This window comes from Tinamus guttatus, unplaced genomic scaffold (assembly GCF_059628265.1).
Source record: "Tinamus guttatus ecotype Peru unplaced genomic scaffold, ASM5962826v1 Tinamus_guttatus_pri_ptg000580l, whole genome shotgun sequence".
NCBI classification, from domain to species: Eukaryota; Metazoa; Chordata; class Aves; order Tinamiformes; family Tinamidae; genus Tinamus; species Tinamus guttatus.
In genome coordinates, this window is record NW_028289114.1 from 969,635 (window position 1) to 991,290 (window position 21,656).

The window sequence follows — 21,656 nt, forward strand, 5'->3', positions numbered from 1 at the left end:
CCTGTTACCAGCACCTCCATCAGGAATACAGAACTGGTTGGCTCTAAAAGCAGTTTGGGGCGACCAAAATTGCCAGTGTCCTGTGCCAGCTCACACTGCCGGGCTGACAGAACTGCAGCTTTAGAACAGCAAAAATTCCTCCCACTCCAATAGCACTCAGGCATCAACAGTTACTGCTTCACATGCTCTTTTGTACCCTAATTCAGTTGTTTTTCCAACAGATTCCAAGCATTCCCTGCTTTGCTTCAAGACACTTTTGCTAGCTGTACCAGACTGGAAAATGGATTATAAGAACAGGAGATCTTGCAACAGTGACTTCCTCCTAGAAGCACTACTTTTAGCCAGGCATATCCACGTAAACTCTGCTTTGAAACTTCAAGTTTCATTCCTCAGATACTCCTCTGGAGCAATTAACAGCGTAAGAACATGCTCACTAGCTGTGGTCACCACTTCAGAATTACAGTGCAAGGGCACAGCCACAGTAGCAGCACAACCTCTAGCATTCGGTGCTGACAAATCAGGCGTAGAGCAGCAAAGTGCCTGCTTTCAGCTGTACAGTGACCTGGAGAGACGCTTCAGCAGATTCACACGACTCTCGTAGGATAAAAGTTTAGGGTGTTAGGTTATGCTCACCTCCTCTTCAAATACACCACGAAGCAGCTCCCCTTTGGCAGCTTTCAAAGAACTAGACTCCATCTCTCATTAGTCACATACTGCTGCAGCAATAGTCTCTACAGTATCAGGCTTCACCTCTGCACTTGAACCAGGCTGAGGGCACCAGCTTCTCCTTACGCCCTTATCCCACCCAGGAGAACAGTGAGGTCTCTGCCCTGACCAGCTAGGGTACAGTCGGCATTACATGAATTTCTCATTTTCCAAGTGTGTATTTACTTTGTGGCAAGATCCAAGTCTCCCTGGATTGGAGGAGTCCTCACCCTGCCAACTGATGGCAACAGCAGCGGTTGCTGCCTTCCACCAGCGCTACAGCAGCGGTGTTGCCTCTTGCGCACCAGCATAAGACAGTAGGCCTGAAAAAAAATTGCAGCACCCTTACAGGCATCTTTTTCTTCCTCTCTCTCCCAAGAAAATGCAGTGATCCAGACAGTTTACTCATGTTACAAAGCATGAATTAATGTCTGTAAGTCCCCAGTACACATATGCTGGAGCACAGTCACTCAGGGATTGACTTTATGGAGGATGAGAGGCGGACTTTGGCGGATGCCTCACCAACTGAGTCACCCCGAGCACGAGCCTGTGCAGCAGCAGGGCAGGGACAGCCAAGCTGCACAGGACCGTTTGCCTTGTACTTTCCAATGACGTTTTTATGGACCTAGTAACTCATAGCTCAAGTTCCACAACCTTTCAACGGCCTCAAAACAGTATTTATCTTGCACTCTGATGTAGACATTGAAGACTGTCTTTAGAAGCGTCATCTAGAACAGCAAGTCTGCAGGATGCAGTTTGCAAAGGACACTATTTTTGACCCAGTATCTGCAAGTCCTGTCGACAGTCAGCTGTGACTCCGAATGTGTGAATGCGGCTAAGTGACCACTTTCAGACAGTCTGCATATTATCATGGGTAGACAGATGGTTCAGAGGCAGGAATCAAGGAAAAAAGTAGAAACATTCATGTTTAGAGTTAACAGAAGCCTTTATTCCCACCTCCATTGTTTAATGCATGTTTTTACCTCAGTTACTCTAATTGTAATTTGCATTCTTCCTAAAAAATTACCAGATGGCAACAAAATAGCCATAACCATCAAGCAACACAAAGTCTTTGTCTGGATGCAGTAAATCAGAAGTAATTTGCAGGAACACATTTCAGTGGGGCTGTTTCAGAGCTATAGTTAGAAGCTCTGGCATCCTGCAGCCGCCTAACATTACCTACACGATGACTGTTCGGGAGAACCTGCCAGCCAGACTTAAGTTGTTCTGCAGAATCAACGTCAGCATTGAACAAGCAAGCACTCACTCCAGTCAAAAAAGCTATATATAGCCTGCAACATTAGGTTTTATGTAGGAGTATCCTGCTTCTTAGTGAGCTATTAGCATTTAAGTGGCTGCCTGCTAGGGTGAAGAGCGGAACAGACTGAACCAGAGCTAGTTTGTTTCCCCCATCACACCTCTGTCTAGGTTGTAATTCTTACCCTTTTATTATCCTATTAACTAAGTGGCAAGCAGCCCAAAAAATGGATTATGGAGATTCCATCAGGCCTGCTGTACATACCAATTTAAATCTTGAAAAGGCACCAAGTTTGAACTACTCAAGCTGATTTATAATTGTTGCTCTACACTGAATGCTAACATGATATGCTACACTTGGACTGCAAAGATCACACTCTTTAAAGCACACAAAGTTAAGACATTTTAGTGACTAGCTTTGAGCCAGTGTTTTAGCTAGTTTGAGCCAAAAGTGCGGCCATCCTAAGACAAGCGTGTGCCATTTTTATGGCTTGGGCTGCAACGCACCTCACATCCAAACTTACCACATGGAAAACTGCCAGATGTGGGGCTTGGTACGCGGCGCTTTCCCTTGTGCCAAACCCAACAGCAGGCACCAGAGCTTTGAAATCCCCAGTGTGAAGCTTGCACCTTGATCTACCCCGGTAGGTAGCTCTAAACTCACCTTAGCTTCATGCACTAGCAAGCAGGAGAGTAACAGTCCCCACTCGATGTTAGTTCTTGAAATATAGCCATCTTGCGCCCTTAAGTCACAATATCCATGACAAATTCAGTGTCTTTTGCACTTAGCCTGAGTAGGGCCAGGGAAGCTGTTTAGGAAGGTTCCTAACATCACATGAGCCTCTCGAAGCACAAGCTCTTGAAATCAAGTGATGGTAGATTACAAGTTTAATAAATACTCTTAACAGCTCTGAAGAAGCCTTAGAGTTAAACTGCAGCACATCCGAGTTGTGTAGACTTTCTCCAAACCTGAAGTACAACTTTTGTTACAGATCAACTCTGTATCAAAACGTCATTTCCAGAGCAAAATCAGGCTTTTAAGAAAATCTTGTCCCCAAAAAAAAGTCACATCATTACTCTGCTCAAAGGGTTTTAAGTTAAAACATGAAAATTCTGCATAGATTTGGGAAGGGGAAATACCTCGCTCTATGTGGGAAGCTGTTGCAGGGTGGAACAGAAGCTCGGAGGCCCTACAGAATCCTCATCCTCAGGAACATTAGAACTTGACACTGTCTTGAGCAATTTGATCTAGTTGAACTTGTTCTGAGTACAGGGCTTAGACCTTCAGAGATTTCTTTAAAACTAATTTATTCTGGTTTAAAATAAAAACAAACAAAATAAAACAACAAAAAGTTGTCGACAGTATCATTTGCTTATGTTCAAATCAGCCTTATATTCAGATTAAACGCACAAGTATTAGACAAATTGTGGCAATACTCCTTGAACTCTGCCCTACAGTAGAGCTGCAAGGCATTTTCTGCCAGACAATTAGTGGAAACAACATAAGCTCCAGCAGCAGCCTGTTTCCTTACTGAATTGAGCTAGCAACACGGCCTCTGTTAGGTCTTGTGAAACAGATGAAAGACTGAAAGACCTACCTTAAATAATTCATTTTAATTTTCTAAGAGATGCAGTTGATAGAGTCAACATCACCCAACTGCTCTCTGAGCAAAGCTCTCTGCTTTTCAAAGTTTTACTGTCGGTGGAAGTTTTACCTCAGAGGGCACCGATCTTAACACCCAGCTCCCTTAAAAGAAGGGGTCGGCATCCAAACTTGCATCTCCCCCTTTTTCTGGGCTTTGTATCTTGCTGTGCAGAATGAACCATGCAGAAGATATGGCCCTTAATACAAAACAAAGTGATCCCAGCAAAACCCCTTATTCCTTATTTCCAGATAGGAGCAGACTTTCAGATAGCACAAAGTTTCTCTCAGTTACACATCCTTCCTGTCTAGCTCTTAAGAGCTTTCCAATGCCAATATTTGGTAGCGTGATCACTTTCGCACCGCGGATCATTCTCACCCTGCTCTGCTTTCCCCTGGCTTGGTTTGCACAACACCCAGACAGACACCAGGCCCTCCCAGTGTTCAGCTTCACCGGCGAGCGTCGAGGCCTTCCCTGTACCTTGAGGAAGTGTCAGTGACACCCGCGTGCATCATCACACCCACCACGGCTATTACAACATGCGTGTTCAGGGGAGCATGATGGCAAGTGGAGGCTCGCAATAATACTGAGTGCTGACCTGGACACAGAGAGAAGATGTAAAATCAGATTTTACAAGGGAGAATAAGGTGCAGGGAATGGGGGGCATTTTCCTCTTTGTCGAGATTCCTGTGCAATAGAGTCATCTTTGGATTTGAGAAGTTAAAACCTGCAGATCAGAGGTTTCATCCGGTCTTACGTTAAGGCATCTTTAAGTTATTTCAAGGCATCTAGTTTTGTCAGAGATCTTCAGGCTTCAATCACATCCACAGCCCTGTACTTTCTACTGGTGCATACTGGACCTTAAGAAACTCTCATGAGGTCAAAGTCAGCTATAAAAACAAGCTCAAATTCAGCTCTTCCAGTATGGAGAACACATAGGTAGAGTGGGTATTTTCCCACTGCAGATGCAAGGAAGATGTAGGTCTTTTCCACTTAAAGGGGAAAAGAATAAGAAGAGACCAAACCAGAGAGGCTCACAGGAGTGAAATACAGATTAAGATAACCGCGGGGGCACCTAGATTACACTTCTCACATGCAGAAGAGCGTAACGTGAGACAAGGTTTAGCCAGTGGGACATCCCCGCGAGAGGACAGCAAGCGGCGGGCACGCACCCGGGCCAGCACGGACACGGGATGAACCCGGCTGCTTGGAAAAGCCCTTCCAGGGGCCCCCGCGCTGCGGGCACGCTGCCAGACCAGACTGACGGGCTCCAGGAGGCAACACCAAAGCGAGGAGAAGAGCTACCATTATGGAAGAGCCATCCGCTCGCTGCCAAGCGGGTCCTCCTGCCGCCGCGGTGAATGGGGACAAGCAGCCACCAGCCGAGTCACACGCAGGAACGGCGCCACGCGTTATCCACGGTCCTTGAGAGAAAGGAAGGCCACCCGAACGCTCGCTCTGCGTCCGCCTGTGGGGTTCCAGGGGCGGCGCTTTGTTCGGCCGGGGCCACGGGCCCACTCGTTAGCCGGGCGCTCGCGCTAACGAACCCCCCGCGTCCCGGCGGCAGCTCCTGCTCCCCCACATCCCCGGGGCACCGACCCGCATCCCACCACATCCCACCTCATCCCGCTGCCGAGCTCATCCCTCCGCCAGAGCCCCTGGAGCCGCCAGCTCCCACCCCGATGGCGAGAGGGGGTGACCCGACGTCCGGCCTCTGCTCGACCATACGGGTGCGTTTGCTGCGCCCGCGTCAGCGATGCCGCTCTCCCATTCAAAGGCAGCCAGCGCTATTCTGAGAGGCATTAAAATTTTAGCCAAATATGAAGTTGTTTGAGCTTAGCAAGAAATACTTGTCTAGGAGTCTGATGAACTGGAGATGGTTATTGCATGCCTGCACGCAAGCGGGGAAAAAAAAACAAAAAAGCATCTCCTAACGACTCACTCTGTGCTTGCACAACTGCAAAACCGAGCCTTGATCAGCAAGGCTGAGCTGATAAAAACAGCCCTAAGAGTCACATTTCTGCAAGTTTAACACGACAAAACTAAATATGTTCTCTGAAGCATGAGAGCACTGTAACAATCTCAGCAGAGATTATTTAGAGACTTGCTGCTGTATTTCAGATTTCATCAAGGTTAAAAATAAAACAAAATCCTGCAGGAGCACTGTGTGGTGCTGATGGCCTCTCCCCCAGAACTGGGACTGCTGCAGGAGGTCACTGCCCATAGCCGAGAGGAGCAGGAAACTCCAGCCTCGGACATCAGTGCACACTGGAGACAGAAGATGCAACACAAGTGGCTGGGACATTAAAAAAATAAAGAAATCCCTTCTGCCCACCCAAACGAGTAGTACTGTACCCAAGAGGGGCTAAAATGGCCTAACTTGGGAGAGTACTTTCATTTAGACACCTCAGTTGAGCAGGTAGCTTCCAAGCAGGGAGGCGAGACGAGACCCTGGCATCTTCCCTGCTGCTGGAGAGCAGCTACTTCACACTGTTCACCCCAGTCCTGGGCCGCAGCACGGGGAAGGTGACGGGGAAAGGGCTAGGGAAGGGCAGCAGGGAACAGAGCCTTAGGACAGTCCAATTGCATGAAGAAAGCCGCCTCCTCGTCGCTTCCATGCTACGTCACAGACGTTGCGGTAGCAAGGGAAGCGCAAGGCCGAACAGCAACAAGCAACCCCGAGGTTTCCAGACGCCAGGGTGACCCCGCGTTACTGAAGAGCGTGTTTACTCACACTAGGGGTAGGTCAAGATAGCTCTAAGAAACAGCATGTAAAATTCTGCCGAGATAAATGAGCCTATTCAGATACGGTGTCTGATGTCTTCCCTGCAGCAGGCGCCAAGCGCTAACGCTGCAGTGGATGGAATTTCTGAAGCCAAAACCAACACATTGGAAATTATCAGAAGTGATTACTGTTTGGGGAAATCCTTGGCCACAACATACTTGGAGATTCATTTTTTCCATCTGAAACCAGAATCACTGCCCTGACAGAGCCCTGTTAGAAGGAAATCCCCATTCATGCAGCCCTGGACAGCTCAACCAGGCCCCACTTCACGCAGCAAGACTGAAGCACTCGAGATTGGAGTGTGCTTTGTGGTCCTGGGTTGGTAGCACACCAGAAAATACCTTGCTAGCTATTTTAGCTTCTCTAGAGATTTGTGGTTTGTTTAGTAGCCGCAATGCTCTCCAGTTACTATCTGCACGGCTTCTGAACACCAGACACCACAGCACACTTCCACAGGGCTTTTCCAAGGCATTGAGCACAGATAGCCTGCTCCAGATACTCCACAGTTGTCTGCAGTTCAGCGATAAGATTATTCTGGGATTTGGAAGGTCAGCTATCTCTATCCCACCATTTCCTGAGAAGCGATAGCAAAAGCAGCTCTACAACAAGCAATCACACCCCGCTCCAGAGAGGACCCCTTGTTTTAAAGCCTCTCCTCAATATCTTCACCATTTTGAGGGTTAAGTTCCATGTTTGGCCTCATCTCCTTGCAGGAGCACCTTCTCCGCTGCCGTTTGTGCTCCTCCACAGCCCACTGCAGGATGGTGCGGGCCGGCTGGCGGGGGCTGCGCTCTCGCCCCGAGCCCCGGCGCCGCGCACGCGCCGCGGGGAGGACCGCGAGGAGCGCCGGCTGAGCCAACGGTCACTGCAGACACCATCCCAGGGCTGCTCCGCCACGGCCCCAGCAAGCACCCAAGTCCACCCTCATTAACTAATATCCTTACTTGTTAGTTCTATTTACGGAGGAAAAGAGCTAGAGGATAAGTCTTCCGAGTGTTTCTTTTTCATTTTGCTGCCCAGCATTTCTGCTTTTCCGTGACCACTATGAAGATACCTTCATGCTTTTGCATCCAAACTAGCCAAATATTCATTCTTCATTAGCTTTCACATACCAATACCTGTCCTCTCCTCCACTGGAAGCCATGATCATCCCTTTTCTGCAAATAAAGGAGGCCATTTACTGCCTAGAAGGCCAAGCCTTAAAACAAAAGCAAAACAGAAAGTCAGACTTGTACAGCTGCTTCTTGAAGGCACAGGCTTTCCATTCTTTCTGGAAAAAAACAGTGAAGTCATTTAAACATAATTTTGTATACTTGTACAGCCCAGAAGTAAACACATTTCCATCTGCTCATGATGTTGAGCACAAGGCTCTCCCCTGCACAGCAGAGATTTAAGACCTGTATGTTTAACATTCCACATAGGACAGCATTGTGTTTATACGGTTTCAGCTAAAAGCTGCTAACATAAGGAATAGACGTTTGGCTCGAGGCCCAGATAACTCAGCGGATCGCGGCAGCCGCTATCAGACAGGCCTCGTCTGAGAGGAGGCTTCAAAAGCCAGGAGAGCCGCGGTGGATCCGCGGAGCAGCACGCCGCATGGGTGGTCCGAGCACCTTAAGCAGGACCGTCTGGATGAACGGGACAGCTTTGGCACATATTAGCCACAGCTGCGCAGCGCGGATCTGCGTGCCCATCCGTCCCTTCCCAGCACCGCAGCCTCCCGCGGAGCGGAGCCGGGGCCGCCTGCGCGGCAGCCACCAGCCTCGTGTGGCCCCAGCGCTGCGGCTCGCGGCCAGGCCTGCGCCGGCACCGCGGAGCGGGAACCGCAGGCCGGGAACCACGGAACCGCTCCTGTGAGCCGGGCGCCCCGGCCAGGGCGCTGGTGTGTAGGGAGCAGCGGAAGGACCTCCACGTGCTGGACCTGCACAAGGCCACCCGAAGCCGCCGTGGGCAGGAGCTGCTCCCGCGCCACGGGCTCTGGCTGCCAACAGCGGGCCGGAGCCGAGGGGCCACGCGGCCCTGCCGGCACCGAGGGGCCACGCGGCTCCACGCGCCCCACGAGGCCCCCGCACTCGCGAGCTCCCAGCTCTCTCCCAGGTTAGCAGGGACAGCAGCGCTATGTCACATCACAGAGACCCGTTTTCAGTCTGCAGTCTCACATTTGTGAGCCTATTGCACTCTGCATTTTTAAGGCTACGTAACAAAAATAAAGCAGTGGCTCCAGGGGAGGTTTAGCCGGAGCTGGAAGGCCGCGGCCGTGCTGCGCGGTACACTGCGCCGTGATCCACCTCTCAGGGTCACCCGGTTCCACACCAAACAGCAGTGCAGAAGCCAGAGGACCAGCCTGTCCATCCCTGAATGCCCTGAAGACAGCCTCATCTCTTAGGACTTCAGGGAAAAGCTCCATGAGGAATGCAAGAGACTCATGCACCGAGACAGTCAACACTCCCCTGTGTTCCACAGGAAAGAGCAATACATCTCTGCCCTCGTTAGCTTAGGTATCATTAACACTTCTACACACATGCACAGGCACACCGTGGCCTGCTATTTACACAGCAGCCAGTTCCCAGAGACTAAATCCACGTTATCCCAGAATAAACGCACACAGATCCAGAGCCAGGCGAGTCTCATCCAGCCTGCGCAAGGCCGGTCTGCCCTGCCGGGATTCAGAACTCGCCTCCTGTGCTGACACCAATTACATGCTCCTGAAGAGAGCTTTTAAGGCTGCCAGGTTAGGTATAAAGTTAAGCTGCTTTGTTTACCATCATTTCCTCAATTTTACTATGGAAAAAATGCTTAGTAACATGCCTAGCTGTGGCCTCCAGGCAGCCAGAACCAGAATGACAGAGACTTGCCTGCTCATTTTAACTTCAGTACTCCAGCTTGAACACTTCTGCTGTACAGATACCATTTCAGAAACTTGAATTATTTTTCTTAAAGGCACAACATGAAACACAAGCTGCAGAATAGTTAAGCAATAAAGTTAGTTAATTAAAATATTTAAGCTTCCTCTGCCTTGGGCAGCATTTACAACCAATAGCTGCAGCAGTTCACATTAACAGGTTAGTTTCAATCCTTGCAATTAAAAAGCTGTTAGATGCACATAGTTTAGCTTCAGTTATTTATCTGTAACAGAAGAGATACTTCCTTGTTTTTAAGCACTGAGCTCAGAGCTACCACAGCAAAACCTGGGGTAGATGTGGGGTAGAATTTTGGCTGCTGATGCCAGGGATGCATCCCTGCTTGGATTATGGCTGTTTAGCAGAGCTTTAAACGTGTGCAGCTCCAGACGTCTTGGTTGTTCCAGGGACTGAACTAGCAGCTCCTCACCCGAGCCCGTCTCTGCTGGCAGCCTTGCGGGTCAGCCCAGCATCCTGCCTGTCCTGCAGCACATGCAGGCCCCAGGCTCATAGCTCAGCACCGCTTTGCATAAATGTCTTGCAGGGAAAGAGGCCGTTAGCCCATTCTGCAAGAATTTAAAACACGTGGAAGCCAATAACTTGCAGGGCACATGCTTCTAACAGAAGCTCACGGTGAGATGAGGAGCTCCCAGGAGGCATGCACAGAAACACAGGCCAAACTTAGCCCTGTCTCCAGAAAAAAAGAGATAACAGCATCAAGTTTACCCCAGGTTCAGGTGTGGAGCTTCAGCCAGTGAGCCAGAGCTCATACTAGAACTTGATTCATTGCAAAGAGAATCAGCCCGGACGGCCACCTAAGTTCCCAGCAGATATTAGTGCAGAGTTGCAGCCCCGTTGCCATCGCTGCTGCACACGCAGAGCCCGAGCGGGAGCCCAGGACGGGAGCTCAGCGCACGCAGGGCCAGCCCGGGGGGCCACTGCGTCCCAGGGGCGCAGGACTCACCCCAGAGGAGCAGGGCATCTCCGTCTCATTCGTGACACTGCAGAGCCAGGCAGCTGGGCCAAGTTTATTCTAGTGAGGGAGTGACAGCGGGTGTTTCAGCTTTCAAATTCCACTCCATTAAGAGGCATGAATGTCTCAAACCAGGGTCCTGTACATCTGACTTCCAAGGCTGCTGCATCTCACTCATATTGAGAAAAGTCCAAGAACATACCCAATGATCTTTGGGATATGTGTTTCATGAGCCGTCATACTGTTTACTGGCCTTACTCCCAGTAAGTAAAGATGCTAGTGGCGAGAGGGTTAACTCTCTCTGGGAGAAGGACTCTGCATTAGCCTTGCTCAGGAGTCCCATATGCTCCTGTCTCTATAGCTGCAGATGTCTGCAAGTCATTAGCTTGTTCAGTAATGCTCACTTAGCAGCCACTAATCATCTAGCTATGACAGCACCAAGGTCAGGGCTTTGCCTTCCAAGCTTTAAAGTGGTATGAGCTGAATGAAAGACTTAAATTGGCATTCTTCCCCCCATCCATTGGGGGAGAACCTGGACCACAGGGAAGACAAGTTCAGAGTTATCCAACTTCTTTTTTGGGTGCGAAAACTTTAATTGGCTACCTGTAAGCCATGCCTGCTTCTGTACAGCTCTGCAGGGTACTTAACGTGTCCTGCCCTTGTATCTGCAGGCCCTCCTGGCTAGTTTGAGTAGCCTGTAAAGTCTTACATGGCCCTTGGCAACCAATTCAACTGACGATCCTTGCTTACTATTCAGGCTAGGTCAGGACAGTACTATCAGTAGAAAATTTGCTTTATTAGCATAGAGCTACCCTATATCAACAGGAGTCTTTCACTAATATTAGCTGTACTGATTTGTGGTAAAAATTCTCCTCTCTGACCACTTGCACTTGATGCAACTCCTCAGCTCTCCAGCACATACCTATATGCTCTACTGCGAAGACCATCAAAGACTCAAAGACACTTCAAACACTGGACACTGCCCTTGTATGAGTGAGCGGTGCCACAAATCCCCAGGGAACAGCTAAGGAGCTCCTTGGCTGGTTGAAGGCAACAAACCTACTGCCAGTAAACTTAGCAGCGTCAGCATGGCACTGCAAAGGGTCCCGAGCCAAGAGCATTAGGTCTAAACTGCTACCAAAGGCATCTACAGGTCAGTCCAAGGGCGCCATTTGTCCTCAAACCAGACAGTCTCAGTGTCCAACGCTGCCTGGCTTGGGCTGTACTACTGAAAGTTAGCACTTTTTCACATTCTTTTCTGAGCAGCCACCAGCTTTATTTTTCTATATAGTTTTTTTTTTTTTTAAACCAAAAGCCTAAGAATGTTACCAGGAAGAATTAATCCTCCAGAGACAGTTAAAGCTGTTTCTATTTGACTTTTAATTAGAGCACTGATTTTGTTCAAGCAGTTACATAAGGTATCAGATATTTTCACACAGCTACAGTGTTAATCAACAGCCAGAAGAAAGCTGAAACAATGCGATCGGCATCCCACGTCTTCCCATAGTTGGTAAGTTAAATCCGTGCAGAGACCAACTCTGCCCCACAGGGAATTTGATTACGAGCCACGTGACAAGCGAGCGACAACCGATCAGAGCAGCACTGCTAGCAACGAGGCCAGCAGCTCTGCAGGGGCATCCAGGTGTTCTGAGCCCAGAAATCACAATTCACAAAAGCTACTGTTCTTAAAATCCAGCAGAGAACTTGTTTTTCTTCCTTGCACTAAAGCATCTTTCCCGTATTTGTGGAATAACTCAAATGCAAACTAGATCAGTTGATTTAGTGCTTTAGAGCTGGCTCAAAGACACTCATGCTTTAGAGCACACGGAAAGCAGCGAGCAGAATTATTCAGGGCCTTGCAAGGAGAACAAAGTCTTGCTGAAATTCACTGCCTAGCTACAAATATGAAGTAACACTTGATAACTTGCGCTGTCAAGACAACAGTTTGACACAGCTTATTTAGCAAGCCAGTATTCTCCGTTCTGTCGTAGGGATCAAAAGAAATCAGTCAAATCCAAGATGTGTCTCACACCATGGCAAGTACAAGTGTTATTTGTCATACTGCCAGTTCCCAAGCAGCAAGACAAAGTGAAACCATAGAGCCCTACACAGGGCCCGTTACCTTGGGCTTTGCAATAGGGTAGCCCCAGCACAGAGAGGGACCCACTATCCGCAGAGAGGGCCTGACCTGAACCCCTAAGTGCAGAACATGCCCAAAGCTAAAGGCCAAGCCCAAGGCGTCCTCCTGCCTGTTTTAGCCTTAAATTATCTCCCAGAACTTACTGGCATGCCTTTTAGAAGTCCAATAAAACTGTACTGCAACTATGCTGCAAGACTGATACAAGAGGAACGGGGTACAAAACACACGAGCCTACTAATCACAAGGAGGACAAGTTACTGGGGGTAGTAACTGGTCAAGGGGAACGGCACATTTTCTCCTCTGTTTGAATAACCCCCAGGTTCACATATCGCAGACATCTGCTCAGAGCACACAAATCTGCTATCACAGCTCCGTGCATTGTGCTTTCTGCCGCACGGCCCCAAAGCCCTCACTTCAAAAGCATGTTTACATGACACAGTTCACGAGTTGCCACCTACGGCTCACTTTAGGCCCACCAACCATGACAGCGCCTTTAGCATGGGCTTAGAAACACATACAAATACACTCCGTCTCCTTACAAGGGTAGCCACAGACTAATCAAAACCAGCAGGCAGCCCCAGAAGAGCTCCGCGAGTCTAGAACAGCGGCGGGCGCTGCGGTACAACGCCACGAGCTACAGAGCCGAGCGAGACCGCCTCGTACAAGAGAGCGCAACGCCAACTCCGCCAGCCTGGGAGTGCCAAGGCCTATTCCGAGCGGCCACGCAGGGCCCCGGCGTTCGCTTTGCGGAAGGCGGCGTCGAGCGGCTCCGAGGGGCGGCGGGAGCAGCCGCCCTGAGCGCCCTCCGCCTCAGCCCGCGCCGGCAGGAAGGGCGGCTGCACCGCGCGGTCGCGGCCGCGCCGGGGCCTGCGGTCGGCGCGACAACGCTCCCACCCCAGCCTGGGAGGAGAGCGGAGCTCCCCGGGCGGCTCCCGGCCCACAGCCGTCCCCACCGCTCCCCGGGCGGGTCCTCGAGGGCGGCCGCAGCGAATCTCGCACTGACTCAGCGCGCTCAGGCCCAGGGCGGGAGAGGAAGCGGCTGCGGCAGCACCTCACCCGCAGCACAGTCCTCCCAGCGGCCCCGCCGCGGGTCAACGGGCTGCGGTAGCTGCAGCAGTTCCTCCGCGCTGCCGCAGCTGCAGTGCTCTCCGCCACACCTACCCTGTTCATTGGCTGCTGATTGAGATTGCTACTTCCACAGGCACGAGACCAACACCTGCAGGAGCCTGCACAGCTGCGACAAGTTACCCTCCTCCTCCCTGGGGCATGTTCCTCTTCCTGGCCAGTTTTGGGGTGCAAACCAGTCTGTATCCACCTTCCCTCCGAGAGGAGCCGGCTTTCAGGAGAGCTTTGGCTCATACTAGCTCATACTGGAATAGCCCAATGCTCCAAAATACAAAAATCACAGCTTAAGAGTGCCCTGACTCTGCCGTGCAGGGTGCCAGGGCCCTGGAGCCCAGAGCCTCAAGCGGATGTCACCAAGTGCCACTGGCAGGGCTGTTCATGCCACCAGCCACTGCTGTTAGAAGAGCTCATCTGTCCCTTCATAACAAAGATCCCTGCCCAGAGGCTCAAAGCAATACCACTACCACCACCAATTTATCAGGTGGATCACAAAAACCTGCTTCATTTCACTGACCCAGAGAAAGTTACTCTTAAGTATCAGCTGAGTGTATGCTTTAGAGTGATTAGGGATTTATCTCCCCTGTTTATTAATTCCTCAGGTCAGATTAGCTGTCTGCTCTTGTCAGTGGTTAGGAGCACTGGAGGACCATTACCTAACAACCTCAGAGGAGACCTCATTAACAGCCGGAACACGAAGCCATACGAACAACACCATTTCTCTCCAGCGGTTTATTAGAACGCTGTGCCTGCTTTGTTGCAAGGGCAGCCTCAGCAGGACGTCCAAATAACCCCAATCCATCACACAAGCGGGGCTGGGGCTCCGGTGCTCCCTCTGAGGCGGTTTTAAGGCAGGGGACTGCTTGGTGCGTTCCTCAGCACGAGGGGACGCCACGCAAGGCCAGCCAGGCTTCCTCAGGAGCTCGGGGAACACCGGGTTTGCCTGCTGTTTGGAGTGGCTTAGCCTGTTTGCACACAAACACGTTCCTTCTGCTCCTCCAAGGGCTGTATTGGTGTTGGAGTGCACGAGCTGGGTAGAAACAGCACATTCCATATGTTTTACTGCTGCGCTAGTCTCCCAAGTGCTCAGAGCAGAGTATCCTTTCCACCAGGAATCACAACCTATCACCCACAGGGCCCACAGCAGATCCACGCTTTGTAACCAGATGTTAGGCAGAGCTCAAGGCTTGTTGCAGGAAGGGACAGAAAGCTCCAGCCTTGTCCATGGGACAGTCCGACACCCCAGTGCTGGGGTTATAACACAGTGCACAGGCACTGCAAGGCCTTCGCCTACAGGATCTTGGACTGGCCTTATCAGCGAGCTGTGTCTTCCCTATTAGACAGCACTGGTCTTTCCTCACTGGAAATGCAAGCAGGCAAAAAGAGCACAGGCTACATTTTTTGCCTTGCTAAGAAAAAAGTGCCAAGTCCCTAGAGGCAGGGCCTAGGAAAAAGGGAGGGGGAGAGGAAAAAAAAAACAGAGCTACTTGAGCTTCACTGCATTAATCCGAGTCAGACCGAACTTGCTCAGCCCATCCACGATAACTCAGCCCATTCCATGCCACCTCAGTTTCAGGGGACTCAGCGGTGAACCCTGGTCACACGGAATAGGCGGGTGGTCACCCCAGGGTGTCTCACTGCTACGGGAAGGATGGGGAGACCCGCTGCCCTCAGCTGAGCACTGCTCAACAACAGCGATCAGTAACGCGGCGGCAGACAGCACCGCCGTCCCACACACCATATCTTGGGCGTGGAACTGAGAACGAAAGACTTGATGCTCTGGGATAACCACTGCAAGGGGCTCTTCAAGCACACCGGGACCGAGCTCCAACAGCCCAGCCTGGGTCATTAAGCACTGCAGCTTCACTCCATCCTAGTAAAGTGTCACAGACCCTAAGCACACAGCGGGCAGTACAGGAAGAGGGGCACGTGCACAGACACCTGGGGCTGAGACCTGGGCACATGCTGCAGCGGTGGAGGGCTGCACACAAGCATCACCTGCAACACATCATTTCTTTGACACGCTTGCTTAGTGTGTATGAGCGGCCTGAACTTAGCAGGCCCTTGTTCACATCCCAAACTGGCAGCACTAAATCTGTTTCTGAATAGCAAAGAGAAAAGAGAATTCCTCTAAAGCTTAAGGGATTCGAGATCATTGTTTTACTTTCCATCGCTTGCAGCAGACACCAAACAATACTGAGAATGCATAAGCATGGCCACACACAAAGCTAACCACATTCTTAGATTACAATTGTAGGCGAGGAAAATAGTTATCCTGACCCATTTAAACATCTCATGTAAGTCAATACACAACACAGCATTAGAATATGGAGCAGTTAAGACTTCAGTCCTTCTTGAATGGCTGGTATAGCTTTCAGTGCCTTAAAAAGCTGTTTAGCACATTAGTCTAACTCGCCCCAAGTAATTTTACTGAGGGTTTGATCAGTTTACAAGTTTCCACTCAGAGGTAAAGGAATGCAGGAACAGTTCACCTAAGCTACCAAAGGTTTCCTTTAGCTGGGAGCAGTGCGAAGCCACGTTCCCTTGGAGCGCGGAGTCCGGCTATCCAAACTCCAGCTCCTGGGAGGACCAGTTGCTTTTAGAAGCTGCAGCCGCATCCAGGCTCCAGGAGTGAGGCCCATTGTCAGTCTATCAAAAATAATTCGAGAGGGGAAGTATTAAGTGTCACGTTTCCAAGAACCAGAAGCCTGTTTCCAAAATGCACTGGATATTTTCCAAAAAAACAGCCTCCAGGGAAGTCCCAGGTAAGTACTAGGCAGAACACAATTGTATTGCAACTACCTCCTCAGGATGTGTTAATAGCACCTGGAGTGGGACTGGGAGACCGATCCAAGGTGTGCACAGGCTGAAAACACATTTTCTCTTTTTTCAAGCAATTAACTCTAGGTATTACAGGATAATACATTTACCAAGTTTTAGAGGAGGTGAACTGGCTTTGCCACCCTGCAATTCCATCAACCCAGGGACCAGAGTGGTTTCGCAGCCATTTTCCTGAGAGGAGACTTCAGAGCAGGGCTTGCACGAAGGACTCTGAGGTGCAGCTGCTTCCACCTGCACACGCAGCCGGGTCTGCAGGAGGTGTGTGTGCTGCCCTGGGTCATTGCCCAAGCCCTGCTGGATGCACAGGTTCAGGAGGGCAGGCTAGGCCAGGGGACCTCCCTTCCAGAAGGGCTCCCTCCTGCAGCTGGGAAGCACTGACCCCACCGAGGTCCTCACAAGGCCAGCTCGAGCGCTCTGCACCACCACACCGTGATTATCAGCCCATACACTGCTCCTTCCAAGCACTGCAAAGGGGCTCGTCACAAATCACAGACAAAACCTAGAGCCCGATGCAAAACTGCCCCCGAGGCTGACACGGGATCAGGTACCCCGGGAACGATGGCACCCAACCCTTGGCTGCTGCTTCCCCTCTACCCCATGCCCCAGCGCTCGACACCCTACAGCTGCACAGCGAGGGGGATCAGCTCGCTCATCTCCAAGGGCGGCCCAGCACACACAAACCGCACGGTTTCCGTTTGATCAGGCCAACCGCTGCGGTCCAGCCTTGCGGCTCCACCAAACAGAGCAGCCAACGGCTCCGTGCTCATCCCGGGAGCAACGCGGGGCTGCAGGGACAGGGCAGAGGGGCTCCCAGGCGCACCTCGGAGGCGTGCACGAGACCTGTCGTTTACAAGGGCCAGAGAGGCTTGTCCTGCCAGTCGACAACTCTACGCTTCAGACACGAAGTCTTGTTCCTCAGCCCAATCAGTTCATTTCTACTGCTTGATAACAGGGTTCCTGAGCACCAGACGAGCACCACGTCTCAGTCCTCTCTCAGCAATTTGCTGTAGCTCTTCCTAAAGCACGATGCAGCCCCAGTACAACGCAATCTCCAGAGCCAATGCGATCCTGAGGCCAGGAAAACTCCGTGTACTCCACATTCCTAGCACCGTACTCCTCGGTGTCTGTCACGCTCCATGCCGCACTCCGCACCCAGGAATCTGCAGCTACCCTCAGTCTAGCAGGCAGGGGTGGGGGACGGGGACACTAGACTTAGCAGCTGTTAACACTCCGCACCCCGGCACCGTTAACACTCCGCACCCCGGCACGAGAAGCCGCCCTCCCGCACGGCGTTCCCAGAGCTCCCAGTTCAGTTGCCCCAAACGCTCCAGCCTGACACCTGTTCTACAGCAGCTCGCTCCAGCCACGCCACGAAGCGCACACAAGTGAAGACACATCATGTCTGTAAGAAAAGCACCTTAAAACTACTAACAGACTGAGCAGTTATTAAATAAGGGGTGAAACAACTATTAACTGTGTATCAAAAAAAGGAATCTTGGTTAAACATAAAATTTAATTGGTATCTCTGTAAAGGCAGCTTTATTTTAAATGGGTGAAAAATTTAATGCCAAAAGGCTTACTATTAAAAATGCTAAAGAGTATAGTTACTGCTGCTGTACTGCAACCTAAGCCAGAGCGAATGTATTCTATAAAAATCCTGGAAATTAAATAGTAACTGGAACATGTACTGTATCTGTTTAACAGAGATTTGATGGTGTTATTAATGTAGAAATTAAGCAGTCGCAGCTGTCAGGTTTTCCTCACTAATTCAACTCAGAAGCATGCAAGCTGGCCCTAAAGAACAGCATTACCCTGAAAGCTTTCCATCTACAGCCTTAACTTAAACATAGTTCTGGACCACGTAACGGCCAAGCTTTTGTACAGCAACACGAAGGAAGAGACCAGAAAAAGTATAAAGTTCTTCAGAATATGCAATTGTGGGAAAAATACCTATGTTCCTATAGGGAGGTACCTTTTTACTGACTAGCCCCCGCGGCAGAAGAGGGAGCGCTGGTTTGGGCCCCCTCGGCTGAGCCTCCTCCACACGCTTTGCCCGGGACGTGCTTTGGGAAGGGAGCTCAGGCCGCTCTGCAGCAGTGGCCGGGCTCGCTCGGGTAGCCGGCGCCAACGCTCCCGCCTGGCTCCCGTTCTGGCGGCATCGCACGGGCTGGGCTATAAACACCCCTTAACACAGAGGCTGGAATAGGGCAAAGGTACCAGCAGCTGCAGCAGTTCCAATTTCTTTAAGTTGTGCTTGTAACAGCCAGTTCAGTGCAATAATAATCTGCAGAACAGACAAATCTGCACCTACTCTGCAGTTAAACCTAACCTCTTGGTACACTTGTGCTGCTGCAACAGCATTTCTAGAAAGGAAGTCACAGGAAACCAGAGCTGACCGGGCTCATGTTGATCTCCCAAACCAGTATCCCTCGGGAAGCCTCAAAGAGGAGGAGGAAGGCAGCTGGAGCAGCAAGGTTTTCCTAAGGCAAAAACCATACAATAGGAGGGAAACACCACCCCCTTTTAATGCTGCAAGTGGTAACGAGTTTTTCCAACAGCTGTGGCATAAAGGTAAGTTCAAACATTAGCAGCCCTAGCAGCTGGCAAGAAAAAGCTCAACTCAAGAGGTAGGCAGCTACAGTTTTAAAAACCCATCATGTAAAGAAAAAACACCTCTGAGTAAAGAGGCAGCACCAGTTCAGGTCCTAGAGGGGAGCATGAGAGCTGTTTGCTCCTTGGAGTAGCCAGGGCCCAGGGGCGCTGGGTTTTAAGGCATCTTTTAGGCCGTGGCACAGCCGAAGCTGCGGTGCCCGCGCTGAGCCAGGGCAGCCGTGCGCAGCCTCGCCTGCCCTGCACACTCTCTATTTCCTCACCGCCGCGGCCAACGCCTCTGAAGGGAAACAGCTTTCACCTTGGCACCGAGCAGAGCTGCTGATAGCCTCCCACATTCAGCTGTGCAATTCACCGAGGCCAGCGGCGCCGGGCTACAGTAACCCAAATCACCTGGTGCAGATGCAAGGTCCTGCCGAGGCATCCAGCGCCGTCGCAGGCACCAGAGCAGCGCTCTGCGCCCCGTGCACCCCGTGCCGCGGCCGCACCGGAGCCGCTCGCCGCACGCATTCCTGCGGTGGGCACCGCGCCACTGCCCCGCAGCCCGTGCGCGGCCGCACGCAGCAGCAGCGGGGCCCCGCGGCAGCTCGAGCAGCCCATCTCCAGGGACCAGCACAGCCCTCGCGCCTCCTCCACACAGCAGCGGGGCAACGCAGCGAGCGCTGCGCAGGTCAGACGCGGCACGTTGTCATTGCGGCTAAACGCCCTCCCGGACGCCGGCATCGCCCGCCGGGCTCTGCGGAGCAGAGGGCTCTGTGCCCGCGGGGCTCCGACACCGGCCTGGGCGCCGCCTCGGAGCAGCCCTGGCACGTGCGGATGGGGCTAACGGGGCCGCTGCTCCTCGCGCAGCTCTGCACGCTTGGGGGGCACCTTTCAGGAAACCATGTCCACACCAGGGCAGAAAACACACTCTGGTGTTACCTGCAAGCAAACCCTTACCTAAAAACCAGTAATAAGCACACGCACACGGAGAGAGCGAGAACAAGGGGATTAGTGCTCTCTGCTGGCTTTGCAACGACAGCCCCGCTGCACACGCCGAGCACACAGCTCGTAAGCAACACTTTGCTAAGCCTCAAAGAGCTGTTCTTTTTGAGAGCAGCAGAGGAAGAAAAAGAGGAAAAGAAATAAAAGAAGGAGGCAGAAATCTCTCCAATTTCCACACCCGCTTCCAGGACACAGGGAGGGGGCAAAGGTCCGCGCAGGGAGAGTCAAACACGTTGTGCGCCCGTCCCCACCCCAGGGGCACTCACCGATGGAGACCAGCTTGATGCTCTCGCGCTCCAGGAACTCGAGGGCCACCGAGACGTTCTCGAGCTGCATCTGGCGGAAGGTGGGCCGCTGGTGGTACTTGCGGTACATGCGCTTCTGGCTGAGCACCTCGAGCAGCGCGATGAGGCGCAGCCCGTCGCTCAGGTCGTGCTGCAGGTTGCCGATGCGCTTGTTGACGCAGCGCAGGTGCTCGTTGCACCAGCGCGTGAACGTGTTCTGCTGGATGCGCTTCCAGGGCGCGTCCTCCGCCAGGTCCTTCTCGGTCGCGGGCATCTCGCCGTCGGGCTCCGAACCGGGACCGGGGCTGCTGCTGCTGCTCCCGCCGCCGCGCCGCGCTCTGCGCCCGCCCTGGCCCCGCGCCTGCGCGCTCATGGCCCGGCCCGGCCCGGCCCGCTCCGCTTCGCTCCGCCCCGCGGCGGCTGCTGCTGCTGCTGTGGGGAGAGCGCGGCCGTCAGCGGCCGCCGCCGGCACCGCCACCCGCGACCCCCGCCCGCTGCTGCTGCTGCTGCCGCTGCTGCTGCTGCCGCTGCTGCTGCCGCTGCCGCCGCCGCGTGTGCGCGGGCCCCGCGCCGCCGCCCGCCTTTATCCGCCCCGCCCGCCCTCGCGCTCCCGCTAATCCCGCGCGGGCCGGGGGGGCCGCCCGCAGCCCCGGGTGGCGGCGCCCACGCAGCAGCGCGGAGCAGGGGGCAGCCCCCGTGCAACGATGAGTGCAGCCCCAGTGCATCATGTCAGGAGCAGGGGGCAGCCCCCGTGCAACCATGAGTGCAGCCCCAGTGCATCATGTCAGGAGCAGGGGGCAGCCCCCGTGCAACCATGAGTGCAGCCCCAGTGCATCATGTTAGGAGCAGGGGGCAGCCCCCGTGCAACGATGAGTGCAGCCCCAGTGCATCATGTCAGGAGCAGGGTGCAGCCTGCGTGCAGCAGTGTGCAAACAGGAGGGAGCTGCCATGCACTGGTGCACAAGCAGAGGTGGAACCCCCTCCATGGCGAGCATGCAATCATATAGACAGGCCTGTGGCGAAAGTGCATGAGCAGGTGTGCAGCTCATGCAACAGTGCGAAACGCGAGTGCAGCCTCCCCATGCACCAGGGCATGCATTGCACCTGCATACAATGCAGCCCAAATTGCACTAACGCCCAGCCACAAGCGCACCCCGGCTCGCACCAGTGCATGACGGTGAGTGCAAATGCCTCTGCCCCGTGCATGACACAGGCAGCGCAGCCCCTTCCCCGGCAAAGCACCGTCCCTGCCCGCTGCCGCCTGGACGGGAGCGTCACAGAGCGACCGCGCAAGGCCCGAACGCTTGGGCTTCCTCTCCCTTTCCTTTCTTGGCCTTCTCTCTCCCTTTCCTTTCTTGGCCCCCTCTTTCCCAGCTGCCTCCCAGGCCGCCCCTCGCTGCCCACACACAGCC

At 52.6% G+C, this 21,656-nt stretch overlaps 1 protein-coding gene across 3 annotated transcripts in view; it reads right to left on the bottom strand.

Annotated features, from left to right (window-relative positions):
• The window catches only part of FLNB (filamin B), a 72,509-nt gene extending 51,892 nt beyond the window's left edge, over positions 1-20,617 (bottom strand). For 2 of the 3 annotated variants that reach the window (XM_088534611.1, XM_088534610.1), the window contains exon 1: positions 20,227-20,585. In XM_088534611.1, coding sequence (XP_088390737.1) covers positions 20,227-20,518 — 292 coding nt within the window. In that variant the 5' untranslated portion in view covers positions 20,519-20,585. Of the gene's footprint in view, positions 1-20,226 lie in introns of all 3 variants that reach the window. The other variant, XM_088534609.1, reaches the window with a different exon arrangement.
• Between the last annotated feature and the right edge of the window lie 1,039 nt (positions 20,618-21,656).